Raw genomic sequence first — 21,383 nt, 5'->3', positions numbered from 1 at the left:
AAGGGGTTATGCGCCTGTACGTAAGGAATTTGAGACAGAAACATAAACCCCGTCCTCCCGTCTGTTTACGCAGGCAAACTTCAAGCCCGATCTCACACCTAGGTGCGAGATCTTTCGCTGTATATTTACCATAACATCTCGATGCAACCTGTCTTGGTTGAGTTACGCTTCACCTCACCCGGGGACCTTGTATCCTCAAAGATATTATACTCAAGGGGATAAATCGCGTGTGAAATTTCTTCTTTCACGGAAATTGCTATTCAGCACATCTTGACTGTGACTTCCACACAAGATTTCATATTATACTTGTAGTGTGAAAACAAGATTTTATTCAAAACGCATCTGCCCTTTGTGAAGTAACGTGATGTACTCTTCAATAATCTCCCTGGAATGAATTTTAATAAGATTCTAAGATTCAAAGATTCCGAGACAGTAGTTATTGTTATCATTTTGCGATGTAATACTATTAACAACTAACACAGAATGAGTCTATGTTCGTTGAAGCGTTATTTATTGTTCAAACTCAGAATGTCTACGTAGGATTAAAGCGCAAATCGGAGCTTTGAATGATAATCTGACAATATTTTTTAGATAAATCAGACTTCAGCGCTTAAATTGTATGGAATAATGAATTTGCGCGATATGGATAATAAGGAAACCGATAATAAAAAAAAGGAATCTCATCGCTGTGTGCCCACGGAATATTTTCTTTCAATTTTTCACTTTTTTTGTTTTTCAGCAAAAAACCATGTTTAAAGAAAGACGCTGTAAGTGAACGCCGTTTTCACAAAATGCATGTTGCTTAAATAGATTTATTCATATTGCTATGTAATAATACAGATCATCAACTCTGAAAATGAATCTAATCAATGCGATTATGAATTCTGTTTACGAGCTTATCAAAATCTTATAAGTAAATAGGAGGTCATTCATACGATAGACAAAAGGCAAGATATTGAAATTGATATGAAATGTGCCAATTTTCCAGCGGAAACTATGTTATTGAATTGAAATTCCTTTTTTTTAAAATATCGGATGTATTAATTACATTGAATAACAAATCTTAAATAACATCTTTGTTTCTGAACGAATTATAGATGTTTCTTGTAAGGTTTTATACACTGAAAAAGGATATGCTTATCAAAAATTTCATCACTCTTCAATTTTTAGAAATTTCACTAATTTCTTATGTAATAACGCAAGTTCGTAATGTCTAATATATTATCACTCGTGTAATCTATTTTTTTTAGCACAGTTACAAATATCTAAGAGTCATCATTCAAGAAACAGAAAACTCGTAATTCATTATAATTTTTTGACATTAAATATTGCAAATAAATTTTATCATTTGAATATATCATTTAAAATTGTATACAAACATAAACAATGAAAGAGAATATACTATACTATTACTTTGTAAAAAAATATTCAGGTGTTGAGAAAAAAAACTTTGAAACATAACATTATTGGATGCAATATATGAATATATTTGATGCAAAGATTACAAAATTTAACATCTCACTTTTCTAAAGTCCTTATGATAAAAATCCGGCGTAACATAATTTCGCAAGGTGCAGTCATCTATCGATATATGCGTGTGCATACACACGTACAATTGCATGGTGCCAATTATCAAGCGTTATCACTTGAGAAGAAAAAAAAAATTGGCATCCCACGAACACATTGGTGTGCGTAAGAACGTGGCTTTAAAGTGAATCCGCAGTCTCAGCTACATGCTTTTATCTGCGGATAATACTTAGAGCAAATAGCTTTTAGACTAGAGCGTTATTTTTCGGTTACCAATGGATGATTAGCACCGCAATGTAAGCCAACAACGCGGCGTGGTGTGGTTCCTAGTTAATCGGAGAAGTTCCATTTGACTTCTCTCTCTCTCTCTCTCTCTCTCTCTCACTCACTCACTCACTCACTCACTCTTTCGCGGACCATGCCAGACTGGCGCAAACAAATCTCGATAATACGTAAATTATCGAGTTTCAAAACGCTCGATTTTCAACTCGTGCTACCGCGAATGGTGCACGAGTCGCAATATCTTATTCGAGAATAAAAATCGGCTAGTAACTCGTGCAACAGTTCAAATTTTAGTGAGATACGCGCGCCGATGATCTCTGTATTTACTCTGAAAAATAGAAATACACGTGCCAAATTGCGTATGTATTGCACGTTTAGTTTCATTTGCCTTCGGCTCGGTCGTTTGTTTGGTGTAGAATCAAACTTCATTGATTGTGCGCGGTGAATCGCGGTGGACACCGCTCTTCGACAGCACGAATCTACCGCGCGCGTCAGCCGACAATAGTCATAAAATCACGTACATCGTCGCCATTAGACGTCCATTCTTCCGAATGGCTTTTCAAAAGCGGCCGCTGCCATAGTCCTCTGCAAATTTGTGCCCGGCACAGTACCGTCATAAAAAAAAAGAAAAATCCTTTTTTCCCGCCGTTGTCTTTCGAGCCCACCAGCGTAGCGCGCGAGGAGGAAACGACTTTACGACGGCCGGTAGCGCACCCCATACGCTTTGTCAGTCTACTGTATTAATATCTTCTACAGCGGAGAAACGAAACGTTCGCTCTCCTGCACCTGTAAATTACCTCTTTTCTACCTGAAGACTCTTTTCCCCCTTTCGGGGATGTACTGCCTCGTCCGCGGTAGTGGATTCGTGATTGACTGTATCATAATAAATATTTGTTCTTTGTTTTTGTTATTTACTATTTATAAAAAAATTACATTTATCGCTTAGGAATCATTACAAACTGTTAGAAAACGTATATTTACAAAGTCACAAAAGATACACCGAGAAAAAATGAATGCAATCACCATAATTTAACGTAATTATAAACACAGAGAAAAATACATTCTGTACATTTATTCTCAAATACTAATTATTTTCAAATACTTCAAAAATTTATATCTGTAAATCTATCATATAAAATTACATCTATCATATAGAATCTCCAAAAACTTAAAAATTTCAAATAAGTATCAATAAAGGACAATGAGCTGAACGCACTGTTAGTAAAGGGTGTTTTTTTAAGCCCGATAGAACTTGAAATTGTAAAAAATAAAACAAAAAATTAAATTAAACAGCCGCGGTGGCCATATGCCCGAAATCATTTTCAAATGTTAATGCCATGCATTGATCTTTCGACTAAAAAAAATTTTTTTACTATAATTTAATTTTTGTGTTATTTTTTACAATTTTAAGTTCTATCGGGCTTAAAAAAATCTATCGGGCTTAAAAAAACACCCTTTATAACAAATTTTGATTTATTTATTACAATTTTATATTTAGAGTTTCAAATATTTTAAAAAAAGTACTCACTAAGGACGATTCTGTGAGAACCAAAATGTTTGGGACTTTAAATAAATGATATCAGAATTTGTTACACTAATAGCATGTTTGGCTCATTGCCCTTCATTAATACTCTATCGTATAAATTCATCACAAGCATCAAAATTTAAAATATTTCTAAATCTTATTAAGTTTAATACTTCTAATTAAAGAGACAATTAAAGGGATCCTAAAGTCTGTATTACCGAATACTAAACCATATAATTTTTGTATAACAATTACTTTTTTCCTCTCTTATTGATTTGAAAATTCTTCTTCAGGGGATTAAAGTATACGCATAAATACACCTGTGAGGTGGAGTCTGTATTGAGAACGACAAAAAATTTTGAAATTGAGATCTTCTTTACCATTTTTTAGTCTAACATGGCGCTCCAGAGTTGTCACGTTATGACAACATTTACTTCATATAAAAGCAATCTGTACTTACGAAATTATAGTCCACAAACTAGTAGTTTGCATGAAAAAACAGTTTGAAGTTCTTAAAATTGGATTTAAACATCAATTAAAACGTAATTGTTATACGAAAATTTATGTATGCGTGATGTGCATGAGTGAGATGTTGATGTAACGTTTCACGTAAATCGTCTGCGTATAAGTGCATTTTTAATAACTAATTGTCTTTAGAATACTCTTAAATTAAAATAAATTTGGATTTAAAACAATGAAGACAGATCAATATTAGAGCCAAAATCAGATAACAAATATAAAACTATAAGATTATAATAGTTTATTATAATCTTAAAAAGAGTACTAGTTTTCTGAAATATCTTTTTGAAAATTTTATATAAAGTTGCTTCTTTGATAAAATTTTATAATATTTTTCAGAAGAAAAGAAATTCTTGCTTTGAGTACATAATATTTTTTTCTCCTTTCACTCTCTCTCTCTCTCACTCTCTCTTTCTTTCTCTCTCTCTCTCTCTCTCTCTCTCTCTCTCTCTCTCTCTCTCTCTTACTTTCTTTTAAAACTCATAATAAACATATTTTAAAGCTATTAAGAAAAAAAGAAACTTTGTTAAAGATAATTTTTACTTAAAGGAAAAAAAGCGAACTGAATAATCATTTTTCTTAACAGTAGAAAGCTTTATTTCTCTATGTGAGTTTATAGTTATTTTTGAAGCCAACTATTTATTTTTAAATACAACTATATACACACATATATATATATATATATATATATAATAAAATGTATTTTAAATTTTATATATAAATATTAAACACTACACTGCAAAAGAAATCTGGTTGGAAATGGACGAATCAGAATTTTCTGGTTAAATCTATTACAATTGAGGTAACTAGAATTTTGATTGATATAATTTAATTCATCCATTTTCAACCAGACATTTTCTCAATTTGCAAGATTTGCTTTTGATATTGGAATTTCTTCATTGAATACAGAGAGTGAATATCAAATAAAAAAAAATTTTGTCATAAAATTTGGTGCTTATCAAATCATTGGTATAACATATATAAACAAAAACTCAATAATATTAATTATATGTTATGAAATATTAAATAAAAATTAATATTTAAAATGGCCACATTTAGCTTTGATACAAACTTTAAGACGCTTCGGAAATGCATCCATGATGACTGTACATCCTTCCATGGATAAATTCTCGTAGGCAATCAATAGAGCAGTCTTCAGTTCATCACAATCGACGAAAATTTTGCAGTGCAGAATATTTTTGATACTTAACAATATGTTATTATAATACTCGATAATTTGTTTTTTTTTTCTAAATATACGTTACTACAAGTAGCTACAGTTGTTCATCGTTATTTTGATGGCAAAATGATAACAAATAACATCAGCTTGCTACCTGTATTTAATAAACACAAAATTTTGTGGTTAAACTTTTTTGTAATACTGTATAGGTTACATTATTGCTCTCATCTATTATTCATTTGTTGGTCCATTTTCTATTTATTACTTATTTATAAATATAATTATTGTTATTAACATTATAGCAGTAATAACTGTAAAAACGGAGTTCTAATCATAACTTTTTACCATGCGATTATAGTTACAAGTACCAGATACTTTTTTCTCAATATAATTTTTGATAGTTAGAACACTTGATAGTTGAGAATCACAAAGAAAACATTAATCCGATTCTCTTCTATTCAGGTGGTGTTCACGTATCGGCGTCCCGAGGTTCGCCACCAGTGGGTTCCTCGGTGGGTGGTCAAGCCGGGATGGGCTCAGGTTTGAACTGCGGTCAGGGTTCTCCGGGCACGACTTCCGGTACCGGTGGCAGCGGCAGCGGCGGTACCGGAGGTGGCGGCGTTTCCTGCGTGGCCGACGTGAGCACGAACGAAGGATCGGATTGGAGAGGCGCCCACAGCATCGCGGCGCTCAGGCGTCGCGCCTCGGACGCCTCGCAACAGTACAGTCCACAGCCGCCGCCGCCAGGACCACCTCAGTATACCCACGATATGGAGTACAGTCCTGTTTATCAAGGCGTCGTTTGAACCGTCTCTTCGACGTTCGGTATCCACGGAGGAAAAAACTGCCGGCCGGTAGAAGCTTACCATAATCCATGGAACGAGTACTCCTCTCTGTTCTGTCAACGGCAATCGCAAGATCGACTGCGTTTGTTTCTGTAGAAGAGCAAGAGCGCAGAGCAAGCGCGATCGAAGAGATTTATCTAGTTGGCTATCGTAAATTTAAAGGTTAAAAAAATGTGGCGAGGTCAAGATCGACGATATTAGAACGATTCAAATTCGATGGAGGTCCAAAATCGTTTATCCCTTTGAATTTAAAGCCAATGAGGCAATAGCAATTAATAATGACGGAATTAGAATGGTTAGATAATTAGATAATTTCGGATGTTTTAACGGAGCGGTAATGATTCGGCGATTACAAAAATTTAACGCGGCGCGCAGTATTTCTATCATGTTTTTACGTGAACTTTATAATATATAAAAAAAAAATATCAGTTGCTTTATCTCCAAAAAGAAACAAATATCAGTTATATGGAGAATCCACGAAAGGAGTACTCTTCTATAAATTAGCGCTGAGGGTAAAATCAGGGTAGAGGATCGAAATTGCTGGCATTATCGACAGGGACAATTTGCGCAATATAGATTCTCATTATCATAGCCTTCCCAGGACCATTGTGACACATAACGTAGATTACAGTTTCTGCAAATGTGTCCTACTGATGCTAATACCGGGCCAACCATCGACTTGACGCCATAACTGTAAAGAAGAATTGATGTATATGACGGAGTTGTAGCAATTAAAATTGCACGTTCAAGATTTCCTAATAGGGAATTAACGGGTAAATATTTCCAACATGTAGTGTCTAGTCAAATACGTCTTAAATAGCAACAGGCGTAAAACGTTATATGATATTTTGCGGAGAAAATTGAATCATTGGCATAAACTACCTTTTAGCTGCGCAAATCATTGATATTAGTGAGATTTTTTATTCAAACAATTCGCGAAAAGCTAATAAGTTTTATTTCTAAATAGATTTTCAACGTTACACAGCGGTCGATGTAGAATTATTCAATAAAACGAAAATGGATTTTGCTCAGTATCGTTAAAAATTTATCCTAATCATGACAGCTCTAAATATTTAATAACAGTAATAACTGATATTTTTTGTAGAACCGATTTCATTATAAAATCCAAGCATTTTGGTTACTATATTATATAACCGCTGCAATTATTATGAGTCCAAGTATTTCCGAATATCAATGATTAAAATATGATCCGTCATAGTATTGCAGCTGTTTTTACGAGCGATGGAACACTGTCCTAATAATTACAAAGAGCTGTCGATAAAGAAAGGAACGAATTGTGATTTGTGCAGATTAATGAATTTTGCGACGCGAAGTCTTAAAAGGAGAAAATTACCATAAACTCATACAAATTACCTACTAATACTCCGCAAATAAACTCTTGGGTTGGCGCTGTGCGCTGGTAAAAGGAACCGGGTGGCTTTCACGGATATATTAATATAATTACGTCCAAGTTCGTCGGACGTTCGATTGGCTCCATGTAATGTATTTGTAATTTATCTTCTTCCGAATGAAATCGCTGAAGTAATTTAATTCGATTATCATACTGCGCGAGGGCAGGGATTTGTCGCGGCTATAATGCAGTCGTTAAACTCTGGTCGTTTTGCCCTCGTTAGAAGCATTTCGAGTGTCTGCGCTCGCGCTAAAGAAACGTCGATGAGATTAAGGCCTCGCTAATTGTAAATTATTTAACTGCATTTCCGATGAGTGTGACAAACTGATTAGGGCGTGGGTTTCCGTCACGTAATTCTTATTTACACCTATTTCTTCTCCCACGGGAATTGGGGCACTTCCTATTGGGGCACGACAGTGCGTAGGGGAAAACGCAGGGAAAAAAATGCACATTGTATTTTCGAGTCATGGGAGGTCAATGCGGAAGATGTGGCGAGGTGCAATGAGATGTATACGACAAGTTATCTTAGTATTACATATATACGACATTGTGTAAATATAGTAAAAATATTGACGTGATAGGGTATATTATTATTGTATCAATACTGCAATTACCATTGCTCGCAACTGCGACGGAGCTGTCGATCGCTCTTATTCGTAGGCCGTTTGATCTGCAACGCGTCGCAATTGTTTCTGAGACTGTGCACGCAGAGGTTTGTAGTTTTTCTGTTTCGAAAACGGTATTTTTTTAAATGAAATAAAATTTCGGTGCTTACATTTTCATTCGAACGACAGAGTTTGTCCGAAAAACCGGTTTCTAAGAGTCGCGATAGAATCCTTGCATACAAACAATCGAGAAAGAATGTCTGTTTGGAAAAATAATTTTTTATCTTTTGTATGAACGGGAGAAATGGGAATTGCTTTCAAAATGATCTTAAACTTAAACGATGAAACTTTTTATCGCGTTAATAACGATTGAAAATTCATATGTTGTAAAATTTACTCACATTTTACGGTTACAAAATTACATAATAACAATTTATTCCGAGTTTTTTATACTAAAATAATGAGAATAAAGCGACTCAATGATTCTGTTGCGAAATAAAGAGCTATGTTAGAGATGTTAATACGCGCAACATAAAGCTAGTCTTTCTCGTGTCGACTTTACGTTCCGTACACGATTTGCAGAGACGACGTTTTGTCGTAAGAAATATAATAAAATAAATTCTTTTACGGAGATGCGTTGAACGATTTTCTTTTGCTTCCTTTGATAAATTCAAAACAGTAGGACACATAATTCGTCGTGTTTCTGATGGTAAACGTTCTGATGATGAATGCAGATTAGCATTACGTTCGTGTATTATTTTCTTGAAGAATTTTATGGCACACTATATGTATACATTGTTCCGTTGTTGTCATCGAAACGTAAGTTTTGTAAATAAAGTATACGTCTAATAACAATAACAACAATAATAATAATAACAATAATTATAGTAATAATAATTATTATACAACGATAATAATAATAATAATAATAATATTAATAATAACAATAATAATGTAATAAGTATAACGTCAACATTACGATCGAACATGAGTATACATGGACATTGTGATATATTTCGGGATGGCCGTTAATTTTTTTCTGACGGCGACATTGGTCCGCGCAGGATATTTCAAAGCGGCACCGGTGGTAGATTGCGAGCACGGCTACGAAAAGTCGACTATTCTAGTTACGAATTTACGGTAGACCTAGGTAAACCTAAACGATAAATATGGAGTAACAGATAGGCAATTGTCGATGTATCACTACGAACGTATACGATTTTTAATGTACAAAAATACGGGCGCGCGTTGAAAGCGTCCCTTCTCGATTTCGTCCTGTCGTCGACGTGGGACGGAAGACCTTAATGATGTTTGTCAGAGTGTTTGTGGTTCCTTTTTTTCGAATGCTTCGTGCAATACCTCGTCGTCGAGCATTCTTTTAGCGCATAAAAGGAGAATTATTATTCTATTTCGGTCATCTTCATCTCTTGTTGCATGATTAAATTGACATATTGCTAATACTTTATCTGAGATCTTTGTACGAATGAATCGAATTATTTAAAATTCGACTTATTTTATCATTCTTACGTAGAAGTCTTTGGGGCGAAAGATAAAAATTTGGAACGTCACGGTATGTTTGATTTTCTTACATAAAAACGTGAAATGTATGATGGTGATGTAATTTATCTACGCGTTTGTATAAAATACATGTAAAATTTAAAATCAAATATACATAATGTGAGAATATATCTGTGGAATATCAAGCATTCAACTGTAATGTATGGGTAAAAAACAGAATATTTGAATTCGTTTCTCCGTTAGCAATACGCCAATTTATCCGCATGCAGCCATCTGGAATGTTCCTCCCCGTTCTTCTCGGATCCAAATGATACGAGAACTCCGATCGGTGTCCTTGGTGATAGTGATACCTTCCCTTAAGCGAAGAACAATTCCTGTATTTATTTAATTTATCATGCGTGTGTAGATAGACTTCAGCGAGTGGAGGTTGACGTCCTTTTAATTTGCGGCAATCGCGGGCGTCACTCTTTACAGGTGATTTGTAACATATATGGCCTCTGCTGATCGTACGTTTAGATATTTCGCGCAAAAGTTAATTCGAATCGTACTGTCCGCAGACGTCGCCCGATTCTTCAGGTTCACGTGAATCGGAAAAGAATCGACTGACTTTATTGCATCTCTATCACAAGTCATTATCAAGTCGATGACCTTAGCAGTAAATAGACAGAAATTTAATTTTCATCGTTGTATAGTTGTGTATAGAGGTCAACTAAGTGTGTAAAAAATAAATCATTATCAAAATATCGAAAGGTTTCGTCTCACTCCTAATCCATTCCTAATCATCCTAAGCGATAAAAGTATCTTGATTTGGATTGAGTTTGATCCCGTCACAAAATAAATCTTGATCTTTTTGCTAAAAATTTTTACAATATAATAATACACTTAATTATATTATTTGAAAATAGGTTTTTATATTTATGGATTATATGGATTATATATATTTTTACATTGTATAGAGGATGTTGCATTATTCTAAAAGGAAATCTGTATTAATAATTAAGATTGCACTACAATACTAATCTAAATTAACATTCATTACAAAGCAAAAATAAGACTATATATAGTTTATTTATGGGTTTGTATAATAAATAATGTTACAACGTGGCGTTAAACCAATAAGTTATCGAAAAATAAATAAACTTGATTTTGTGAAGTAACATGTAGTACATACATATTTTGTAGACAATTTTACAGATAGTTCTTAATTTAATTATCTTAAATATGTTAGTAATATATACAGCATACATAGAGAGATATATGATAGTTAGAAAAAGAAAGAGGTAGAAAATAATTTTTTGTAATATGGATCCTTTTACAAGTAGATCGAGCAAATATTAACATTCAAATAGTAACACAATAGTGATATGTTTTTTATTTGCTCCAATATAATAATATAATCATAATTTAAAAAAGGAATTAAAAGAAGATGTTAAAAATAGCCAATTTCGACCCAAAAACATTTAAGTAAAAGGAATAGACCTTATTTTGTAAATTTTAATCTGGATACGATAAATTTATTTAAAAAATCATGGAATTTATGTACTCTTCAAAAAAATAGGATTTTATTAAAATATCTAACTAAAATAATATAATAATATTGCATCTTTAACTTTTAAAGAAATCAAATCACAATCACTATTAGGATTACATCAAAGTTTGTACTCAAATTGTCTTAAGCTTAATCAACAAATTAATAATGGAATAGTAATTTTGTTTTGAACGCTCATCGACGCGTTGCAATTTGCACAGTTTCGGTTTACCCACCGAAATTTTCTCTTATTTCGGTCGAAATTAAACCGAAACTCTGTTTTTTATCGAAACTGACCTAAACTGAAACCGAAATAGAAATTTCGGTCGGACTCTACTTTTTACTCTTTCACCCTCCATTAACATTTTGTAAATTGTATCTGTATATGTTGTAAAGCATATGTGTATAAATCGTACGAGATGGTTGTTTAACGAAATAGCGACATGTATGACATATTACATGTATTTTATGTAAGTATTAGTTCTATATATTATCCAAATTTTTATAAATATATTATGTTCTTGCAATTTTTAAGGTGTTCTTTAAATCTCACGAACTTTTTAATAGATTTATTGTATCCAAAATCTACAAAAAATATTATTCCTTTTACTCACACTTTTTTTTGTCAAAATCTGCCTCTTTTAACATCCTTTTTTACGTAATATAAATTAATGGATAATTTAGATATGTTGTTTCACACATATGTGCATTTTATTTATTATAATCTTCGACGTCAGATAAAATAATATAATATATATATATAATGGTATATTTTTATATATTTTGTGAGATATATACTATAAAAGAATACATTAAAATAATTTTTGTTAAACAAAAAAATTTGTGTGTTTTTAACATTAGTTATGATATTTAAATTTTTGTTAACTGAGTTTGATATAATTTTTATTTCTGATTTAAATTCAGTATTATGTTATCATTGAATTATTATCATTGAATTTAGTAAAAGTGTATTTATAAACATTTTTTTAAAGAAATATATTAGAAGCATATCAAAAATCAATTTTTTGAACGCTATGGTTACTTAATTAATATTAATAGATAATTAAAACCGTTTTTATGAGTTAACGAGCGATAGCTAAAATGGTCACTCAAGGTCATAACATTGACTATGTCATTGGAGAGGCCTTCCCTAATATGTGTATATGAATATTTACCCAAATATTTTATTAATAAAATTATTAAATAGAAAGTTAATTTTAGAAATAGAAATTAATTTAATTAATTAATAAAAAATAGAAATCTGTAATTATACGATTCGTAATCTTTCTAATCTTAATTATAACACATCATACAAAACGTTATTTCCTTGCTTTTTTCTTTATATTGCCTTATTAGAGTAAAAAAGTCAGTAACATATTTTTGAATTAGCGTATATATTTCAAAATTAATTGTTAATTTAAATAACAAATTTGTTTTCAAATTTATAATTTTACTATATTTGATGTACTGCAAATAATTAATAAATCTTAATTGTTCCTAATTGTGATTACATATTTTTACTTTTATTAATTATAGAATTATAAAATGATTAAATAATTATTAATTTGAACGAAATTAATTTTTGAAATTAATTTTTAAATACTCTCAAACACGTCTCTTTTGAAGATTTATGTATCTATCAATTATATATATAGTTGTAATATGTATAAATACGTATTTCCTGCTTGTAAAACTTTGCGAATTGTAAAATGCGTTGGACATTAATCTTATGTATCCATGTATTTTGTTAAAGTTCTAGATTCTAATTATACTCAAGATAAATAATGTAAGATAAAGCATACCATTTCCATATTTGAGTATTACGTACAAACAGGAACAAATATAAATAAAGTTAATAATATTATTAAAATCAATATTAATTTGTGACTGATATAAATCTTATTGTAATAAATGCTAAAAATTATTTTTTTAAGTGATACCTTTTTGCATAGTTTTCTTAAATACAAAAGATACAGATATTATGATGATCATCGAAGATTTCAGAGTCATTAAAAATGTTGGTAATTCATTAAATATGACCTACATTAAAAATATTAGCTGCTTAAAATTTTAGTAAGAATGTGTCACTATTTATATGGGCACTACTTCAGATATTTTGAATCAAATTTTTAGACTTAAATATTTTTGCGCGTTTATATGTGCAAACTGTGCAAATTGAAGATTTGAGGCACATTATTATGAACCTCGGTTACACGAAGTTTTACAAATATGGAAATTAACATGGATATTATGAATAAATAAAAGCACATTCATTGATCTTTAAAAGTAAAAATAAGATCAATAAATGTGCTTTTATTTATTTAAAATTTCCATGTCAATTTCCATAAAACTTCATGTAATGTGCCTCAAATCTTCAATTTACACAGTTTGCGGCAATCAATAAGTCTATTGTTTTCAGCTTATTTATTTGTCATGTAAAATCTGAGTTAAAGCGATCTGAATTATGATATGAATAATTTTGTTAATCGATTTGTGTTTTTTCCCTTTTAAGAGAAAGGATCTATGAAAGTTAATTGAATCATCTCAAAGTAAAATAAGCGAGAATAGCTTTATATTTTTGGAAGGCAAGAGCAAATGAATATACATACATACATATATTAAGCGCTAGCAAAGACAAATCTAGTTTCTTTTGTTCCTAACAAATCCTAAAAATTGTATGTATTCCTGGTAACGACTAGTTTCTGACTAGATTGTGACAACTCACTCGGAAAAGTTAGTTTAAATCAGTGGTCGAGAAAATGTGACTATAGCTTACTTGCAAAATAATTCTAGCCCCATTAACATTACCATTTTATTTATTACCTGAGGAATTAAGTTGTATAAGTAGTTCTCCAGATATTTCGTTACGGTTTTATACGGATTTCAATTTTATATATAATTTGGTATTACGTAATGTTTTTCATCAATTATTAAATTTCTTACATGAACAATCAACAAATGTGAAATTACTTGATAAAATTTTTAATCAAAGTTTTCTTCAATCGAGTAATGTAAGTGGTTACTTGAAATAAATTCTCCATTTCCAAATCAGGAATAAAACATTTGACTTAATAAATATTATATAAGTACTATAATCAAGCTTAATAAATAAACACTTAATAAATATAATTATTACACTACAAATAGATTTCTAATTCACTAAAAAGATCAAGCAAATAAATTACTATAAAAATAAATAAGTGATAAGAAAACTAAATTATTATACTTTCATTAATATAATATATATAAGCACAGATGTCCAATGTTCTAAAAAACATCCTGAGAATGTCTTAACATTCTGAGAATGTTCGCAGAAACATTTCTGGGATAAAAAGTGTGCTATATGAGTAAAGAATAAAAAATCGCAATATTTCAAAATCTTGTCTCTTATAAAAGAAATATAATATCAATCTACAAAATAAAAACGATCAATAATGACTATTGGTATTTTTAGTGCTAATATATGATGTTTTATATGATAGCCACAATTGAAAGACTTATATTATAGTTATATTGAAAACGTATAGTGATATACATATCTGGTTTCATTTTATGCAAAATGGCAAGTATGGCACTTCATTTTTTTTACTAAGCCCCTCTTACAGTAGAATATATTGAAAAGACAAATGGTAATGTCAAACAGCTATATATTCGATAGTCGGCAAGGTGACGTCATCTCGCGCATGCATACCGTCGGTCGAATTCGGGTCGGCTCGGACGGCTCGACAGCGCGAATATTCAAGAATAACTAAATGAACGGACGCGCAGCCGAGTGCAGTTCGTATCTGCGAGATCGCGTTGTGCGATCGTCAATGAGCGATCTAGCGTGATTTCCCTTGTTTCGATTCCGTAATATTATTTGCGCGATATCATGACGTTACTCGGAGGTGTTTTTAAATCACCCTCGCAAGACTGTTCTCGGGACGCTCGTCTTCTGAAGTTTCCGGCTCTGTGTTCAATTTGCTGAAATCGCGTGGATTCGGCCGCTTCTCCAGGAACTTGAAGCTTCTACCGCGGCGATTCTCCAGCAGGCTCGTCAGCTTAAAATTTTCTCGCCTCTCGGCCTCCCAATTCATCCTTTTGCGTGCCGTGAGATATCGTAGATATCCTATATGATTGAAACGTAAAATACATTCGATTAATTAGACATGAAGATGTTTAATTAATTAGGCTAAGAATGATAATAATTTCAAGATTTGCTAAAAATGGCAGCAAAACTCGAAAATCTAGTTAAGTGAACGTTAGTAAGGTTCGCTAATGTAAAGAGCTGTACAATACATTAAATAAATAATGTAAAAATAAAATTAAATATAATAATATATAAAAGGTCTATTTAAAAAATGTATATCCTTAATACAACCCAGCAAACAAAAATGGATTGAAATGGATTAGAAATTTTCAATCCATCCGAATCCGTATTTTAAGTCCATAAAAATAGATTGGATTCCATATAAAAAATTTGTATACATGTAAAAGTTTAAATAAATTAAAGTAGTAATACATAAAATTCTAGTTATTATTTTAAAACTTTTATACAAAAAATTACGCTAGCTGTATAATAAAGAAAACGTATTAATATAAAATATACATAAAAGCGATTAATTAAAAATAAGGAATTTACATATGTAATATTTATTGCATATATTTACGTAGGTTTTTTATGTCTCTTTTAAGTATTAAATGAAGTAGATTTCATGATATATTTTTACAGTACTTTTTTTTTAACTCAGTTAAATTAAAACGAAAAATTTCTTATTCATAATTCTGAATAAAATAGCATTCATTATATATTTTTAAATGAAACAATGGATTTTCTATTCACAATTTTGAATTGAATAGTATTCACGGCCCATTTTAAGAAAATGGGCCATTAAAAGATAAATTTTTTTTATTCCATTGGATTAAAAAACTGCATTTTCTATTCAAAATTTTGAATTTAGCAATATTCACAATGCACGGAAATGACTGATATTATTAGATTCAACTGGATTGAAAAACTGCGCATTTCCCATTCAGAATTTTAAATTAAGCAGTATTCACGATGCACAAAATATTTTTAGATTAAAAAGCATAGAAATATATTCCATGCTATTCCTATAAATGAATAAAAATGCATTAAAGATTAAGAAAGAATAGACATTTGTTTTATATAATTTCTATAAATGAATAAAAATGCATTCAAGATTAAAAAGAATTCATTTTAACATTCATGAATCTGTATTTCTGAAAATCTGAATCCATTTTAATCCATTTCAATTTATTCGCGTTTGCTAGGAATGTAATCATTGCAAGCAAACACAAATTGCATGATTCGTATATTTGCACGCGTAACAGATACTATAATAAAAAAGAGCACAATTAAATATAATAAATTAATTTGATAATTAACCCTTACTTTACTAGATACAATTTGATACCTCTTCAATGCTAACGGGGGAGGAGGGAGGGGGGCACTAGAATCTATTCGTTTTTTTCACCTATTCAGAATGATTCAAAAGATCTCTGTAAATTCACCAACATACTTTCAACTTTCTAGAATAAATATTGGCACTTCATTTTGGAAAATGTAGTATAATTTATAATTACCAAAAGACGCAAAAAAACTTGAACAAACAGGAATCGGTAACTGTGTAGTGACCCCCCTTAGGCTCAATTTCACAATATATGATTACCTAAATATTAAAGGTAACCAAGAAATTCATGAATAAATTACCTTGATGAATCTGTTGGTAACCTTTAATCTTTAGGTAATCATATATTGAGAAAAGTCTTAGTAAGGCAAGAGTTAAAATTATCTCGTTTTAAATGAGTTATTTTTAAATGTCTGATGTCTACTATTCTTAACATTAATTGGGCGAGAATAACTTATAAATTATATTTGCAATCTTAATTTCCTTTTGCTTTTTAAATCAGTTCATTAAAAAAAAATACTTAATTTAATAATGAATAATGTTACAGTCACAATGATTTAAAATAGTCATTCGAGCAATATATTAAGAAAAAGATGAAATAATTAAAATGGAAATAAATATCTGAAGAAACTACAATTACAATTTAAACTTTTCAGAATTTTTGGTTATTTCATGTTTTAAGTAATTTAAGTTATCTTTAAAGAGTTAATATCGTATTTGACATTTAAATAACTAATAACACAAAGCTTTGCGATAAGTATAAGTATAAATACAGATAAAAGAAATAATAAGTTAAATTAAGCTAGGTAAATACATTTTTATCTATGGCTCGTAGAAATATTCTTATCTATGGTTTGTACATTAGTAATAATGTAGAGAAAAACATAAGAAGAAAAGTTACAATATACATTAAAAAATTATATAAGATTAAGATAACACATACATTTTTATCTATATGCATAAATAGTAATGTACAGAAAAAAAATGTAAAAAGCAGTACAATACATTAAATAAATAATGTGTAAAAATGAAATTAAATATAATAATGTGTAAAAGCTCAATTAAAAAAAAAACAATATATATCCTTAATACAATATTTACAATTTAATCATTGCACATACATAAACTGCATGATACTTCTTAATTTAGGTGTACATTAAGAAATATAAAAATTGAAGCTTAAAAAACTTAAATAGATTATGTTAGAGAAGTGAAATAATTCAAATATATTATAACAGGAATGATATTAAGTATTCTGCTGCTATATTATAGATTTATTCATAATAGTTTGAAGTTTAGAAATGATAATTATTACATATAATAGCAATGGAATAACGATAAATATAATAAGTATATAATGTGGTTTCAAAATGTTATTATCCCAGATATATAATAATATTTTTAATATTATTTTGATATCTAAATAACGACAAATGATGTCAGTTTGCTATTTGGGATTATGCAGTAATTATCATTCCTAGATGTGTATTATGAACAATCTGTGTGTGTGTGTGTGTGTGTATGTGTAAATTAGTGCTTTAATAAATATAAAAAATAAATTAACACACAAGAATGCACAACAAGATTCTACAACGAAAAACAATCATAATGAAAGAAACATTTATTTCTATTCTATTAATTTAGAGAATTCAACAACTGGTCCATCATGTCTTATTTTTCTACCTCGTTTTTGACATCTCGCTACAATGGCAGCAATCGCAATGCAAATTGTAATAAAGGAAATGGCTGCTGAGCCAAGGCCTAGGATCAATTTTGTTATATTAGTCTTTTCAGTATCGGCATCTTCAGTATCGGGATGTATTAAGATCTGATGTTGATGCCGTTTAGCTGACTGCGAATTATTAGAACTGTTTACTCCTAAACATGAAAAACATAAATACATTTACATAAGATGCAACATCATGGAATTATAAATTTTTGTTATTATAGAAAATAATATTTAATAAAACATCGTACCTTGTAAAAATCTATAAACTTTCTTATTGTTTAATTCAACTACGTATATCTCAGAACCATCTTCTGTCACATGCAGATTATGTGGATTATCCATATTTTTCTTGGGCTCAAACATTGATAATATCTTTCCGGAATAAATATCAAGTACAAAGCCTCTTACTGGTGCTGGATTACTTATAAATAGATTAGGTCCATTAATTAGATATAATTTTTTTCGAGCGTAGGCAACGCTGTAAATTTTTGTACCAATAGCAGGATGTCTATATTCCTTATGGAATGTACCATTGTTGGCAAAGAAGCACAATATCCTGCCATTTTCTCTGTCAGCGAGATAAAGATAATTTAATTCACTCGCGAGTGCTAAAGCATGCGCGACAAGAAACGCATATGGCGGAGGCGACTGTGAATAGACAAACTCTAAAATAAAGTCAGGCTTAGTTTAGCATTTATTTAAATACTGTTTATTGTTATTAATATCAATGTTATTTTTATCATTACCTCTACTGTTCCAAAGTCGTCCCCATTGTAAAATTAATTCACCTTTTTTATTATATTTAATTATCCTAGAATTGCAATATCCATCACTGACGAAAAAGTCACCATTAGTATGTACAGCAACGTCAGTTGGTTTACAAAATGTGCTCGCGGTATTACCAGGGACAAAAGCCTCTCCCAAAATTATAGATGGCTTTAACATGTTGGCATGATTATTAGTCACACTTGTCTCTGGGTTAACATGTGCACTTTTTAATTCTTCCATGTGTCTCTTTACATCCTGAGCATCAAACTTGAATACCTGATGCATTGCTACATCAGTTATCCAATAATTCCCAGACTGATCGATAGTCAAACCATGTGGAAGATAAAACATGTTTTTTCCCCATTCTGATATCACTCTACCTTTTTTATCCAGAAGAATTATTGTATTTTGTGCTATCGGCCCATTATTTGGATCAAATTTGTTTTCATTATTGAAACTATCAGAGCCCCAAACACGAGCCCCTCTATGAAATATTGCAACATTGCCATTTGGATCCACAGAAACTGCTGATGCTTGAGTAAGTTTCAGTTGTGCCCCCCATTGTGCATCCCATACTATATCTGAAAAGAATATAACAAACATAAGAAAATATTAATCACTTCTATAAACATATACACAAATAATCAATGCTTACTTTTATCCAAGATATCTGTAATTACTTGCTCTTCTTTGTCAAGATAGCTATCAGTTTTTGAATATAAATGGTCTTTTGTGTTTTGTTGATTATTCGGTCGTGCTAAGGATCCTCTATCATCAACGTCGGAATATTCTCTATCATCATCAGAATATTCATTCGGACCAAACTTGGTATCAGGTAAATGCTATATATAATACAAAAGAACTCTTCTTTTGTTATATGTTTACACATAATTTATTAAATAATTCATATAACAATTCCTTATCTTATATGTTTATACATAATTTATTAAATAATTTGTATAACATGCAATGGAACAACTCAGCAAACCAATTAACAGTAACATAACTGTTAGTTATAATTATATAATTTTCCACTCAACAATATAACTAACAATAAATATTACGTAAAATAAAAATAAAATAAAATAGTAATAATTATGTATAACACGTGTTACATTACATTTATATATTGTTAAGTGGAAAATTAATTAACAATTATGTTACTGTTAGTAGTGTTTGCTGGAAATATATATAATATTAATAAAAACTATATAAATTAATGATTTAAATATTAATATTAATTTTTTCTTTTTATCCTACAAAATATCTACATGTAATTACCTGAACATTTAGAATATCTCTCAGTGCTGCCTTAGTATATATTAAAATATGGAGCAAAATTAAAACGGAGCAGAGAGTGTCATATCGAAGAGTCGTCATTTCGCGAAATCGTCATTAGGTATTTCCGTATATTTTCAATCTACTTCATCAATAACTGAAACACTAGCGGCGTCTATCGTATTAGACAATATCAAAGATCTTTGTGATCTTATGAGATCGCGGAAATATTTTAGCAACTTGAGAAAATTTTACAAAAGTCACGTCTACCTTTGTCTATAACACACTTCGGAGCCACGTATGACAAACTAGAAGTTTCTTTAGTTTCTTTTGCGAATAGCATCACTCAAAATAACTAATGTTATCTAGAACATTTGATTATCGCATGTATTATTGCGAAACAGTATTAAGCACGTACGTCGGCGTGTCAGGAGAACACACATTTCCAACAAGTGGCGTTAGACATGACGCCATAATATTTTGGAGTATGTTTTACCGATGTCCTTTGCCTGTATTCTTAACTTCGATCGATAGCACTGACTAAAGCAGTTTCACAACGCTCGCGTGTAAGGGCGCTACCTGTATCGCTTTCCAGATAGTATTATATTTCTTATTGATTACGCTCTTTTTTCTATTTCTGTATGTTAATTCCTTTACAGAAATTTATTGAGTCATAATTATTAAATCTTTAGTATTAAATAAAGTCTTTTTAATTGAACCTTTAATTCTTTTATTAAATCAAAGTTAAATATAAACTCTCCTGTTCAAAAAACAACAATATCAAAAAAGAATTTTATTATTTATATAATAAAATTCTACGGTTTTGTTATTTGTATTCAATTATTCACGAAATTTATAATTATCCTTTTTTTAAATAAAATAATTTTTTGTTCTTACATTATCTTTTTGATAGATACTAAATTATTTGACGTAATGATTCCAGCAAACGCTAAAATCTTTACAATATTTGAAAAGGATTCCTAAAAATTTTCCTATCTTAAAAAAAAAACCATTTCAAAAGTATTCTAAAATATTCTGAAATATATTTATATTTATTTAATGCAAAATAACGTTCAAATATTAAAAGTTTCAGTTAGACATTGTTACATATTCCACGAAATTTGAATTTCTCCGAAGTTTCAAATCCAGTGGTCATCCCTGAACCACTTTTTAAACGGATTACACTATGAAGAACATTTCATGTTCTTTCACCTTAAAGTCCAATTTTGTGGCTCACTTCACAGGCGATCGAGACGA

General features: G+C 30.5%; 2 protein-coding genes across 2 annotated transcripts in view; one reads left to right on the top strand and one right to left on the bottom strand.

The window, feature by feature from the left end:
• otp (orthopedia homeobox) overlaps window positions 1-10,161 on the top strand; it is a 47,448-nt gene extending 37,287 nt beyond the window's left edge. The window contains exon 6 of the mRNA XM_011068724.2: window positions 5,496-10,161. Within this exon, the coding sequence (XP_011067026.1) occupies window positions 5,496-5,839 (344 nt within the window). The 3' untranslated portion in view covers window positions 5,840-10,161. The remainder of the gene's footprint in view (window positions 1-5,495) is intronic.
• Window positions 10,162-13,495: 3,334 nt separating this feature from the next.
• On the bottom strand, window positions 13,496-20,663 carry LOC105153715 (Peptidyl-alpha-hydroxyglycine-alpha-amidating lyase 1). Its single transcript, XM_011068725.2, has 6 exons — window positions 20,130-20,663; window positions 19,504-19,690; window positions 18,827-19,429; window positions 18,329-18,745; window positions 18,035-18,229; window positions 13,496-15,048 (listed from the first exon to the last, which is right to left on the bottom strand). Exons 1-6 carry the CDS (start codon window positions 20,226-20,228, stop codon window positions 14,834-14,836), a joined length of 1,716 nt encoding a protein of 571 aa, XP_011067027.1. The 5' UTR covers window positions 20,229-20,663; the 3' UTR covers window positions 13,496-14,833.
• Window positions 20,664-21,383: the final 720 nt, after the last annotated feature.

The sequence above is a fragment of the Acromyrmex echinatior genome, chromosome 5 (assembly GCF_024713525.1).
Source record: "Acromyrmex echinatior isolate Ae372 chromosome 5, ASM2471352v2, whole genome shotgun sequence".
In the NCBI taxonomy this organism is placed as follows: domain Eukaryota; kingdom Metazoa; phylum Arthropoda; class Insecta; order Hymenoptera; family Formicidae; genus Acromyrmex; species Acromyrmex echinatior.
This window is presented reverse-complemented; position numbering and strand designations above follow the sequence as displayed.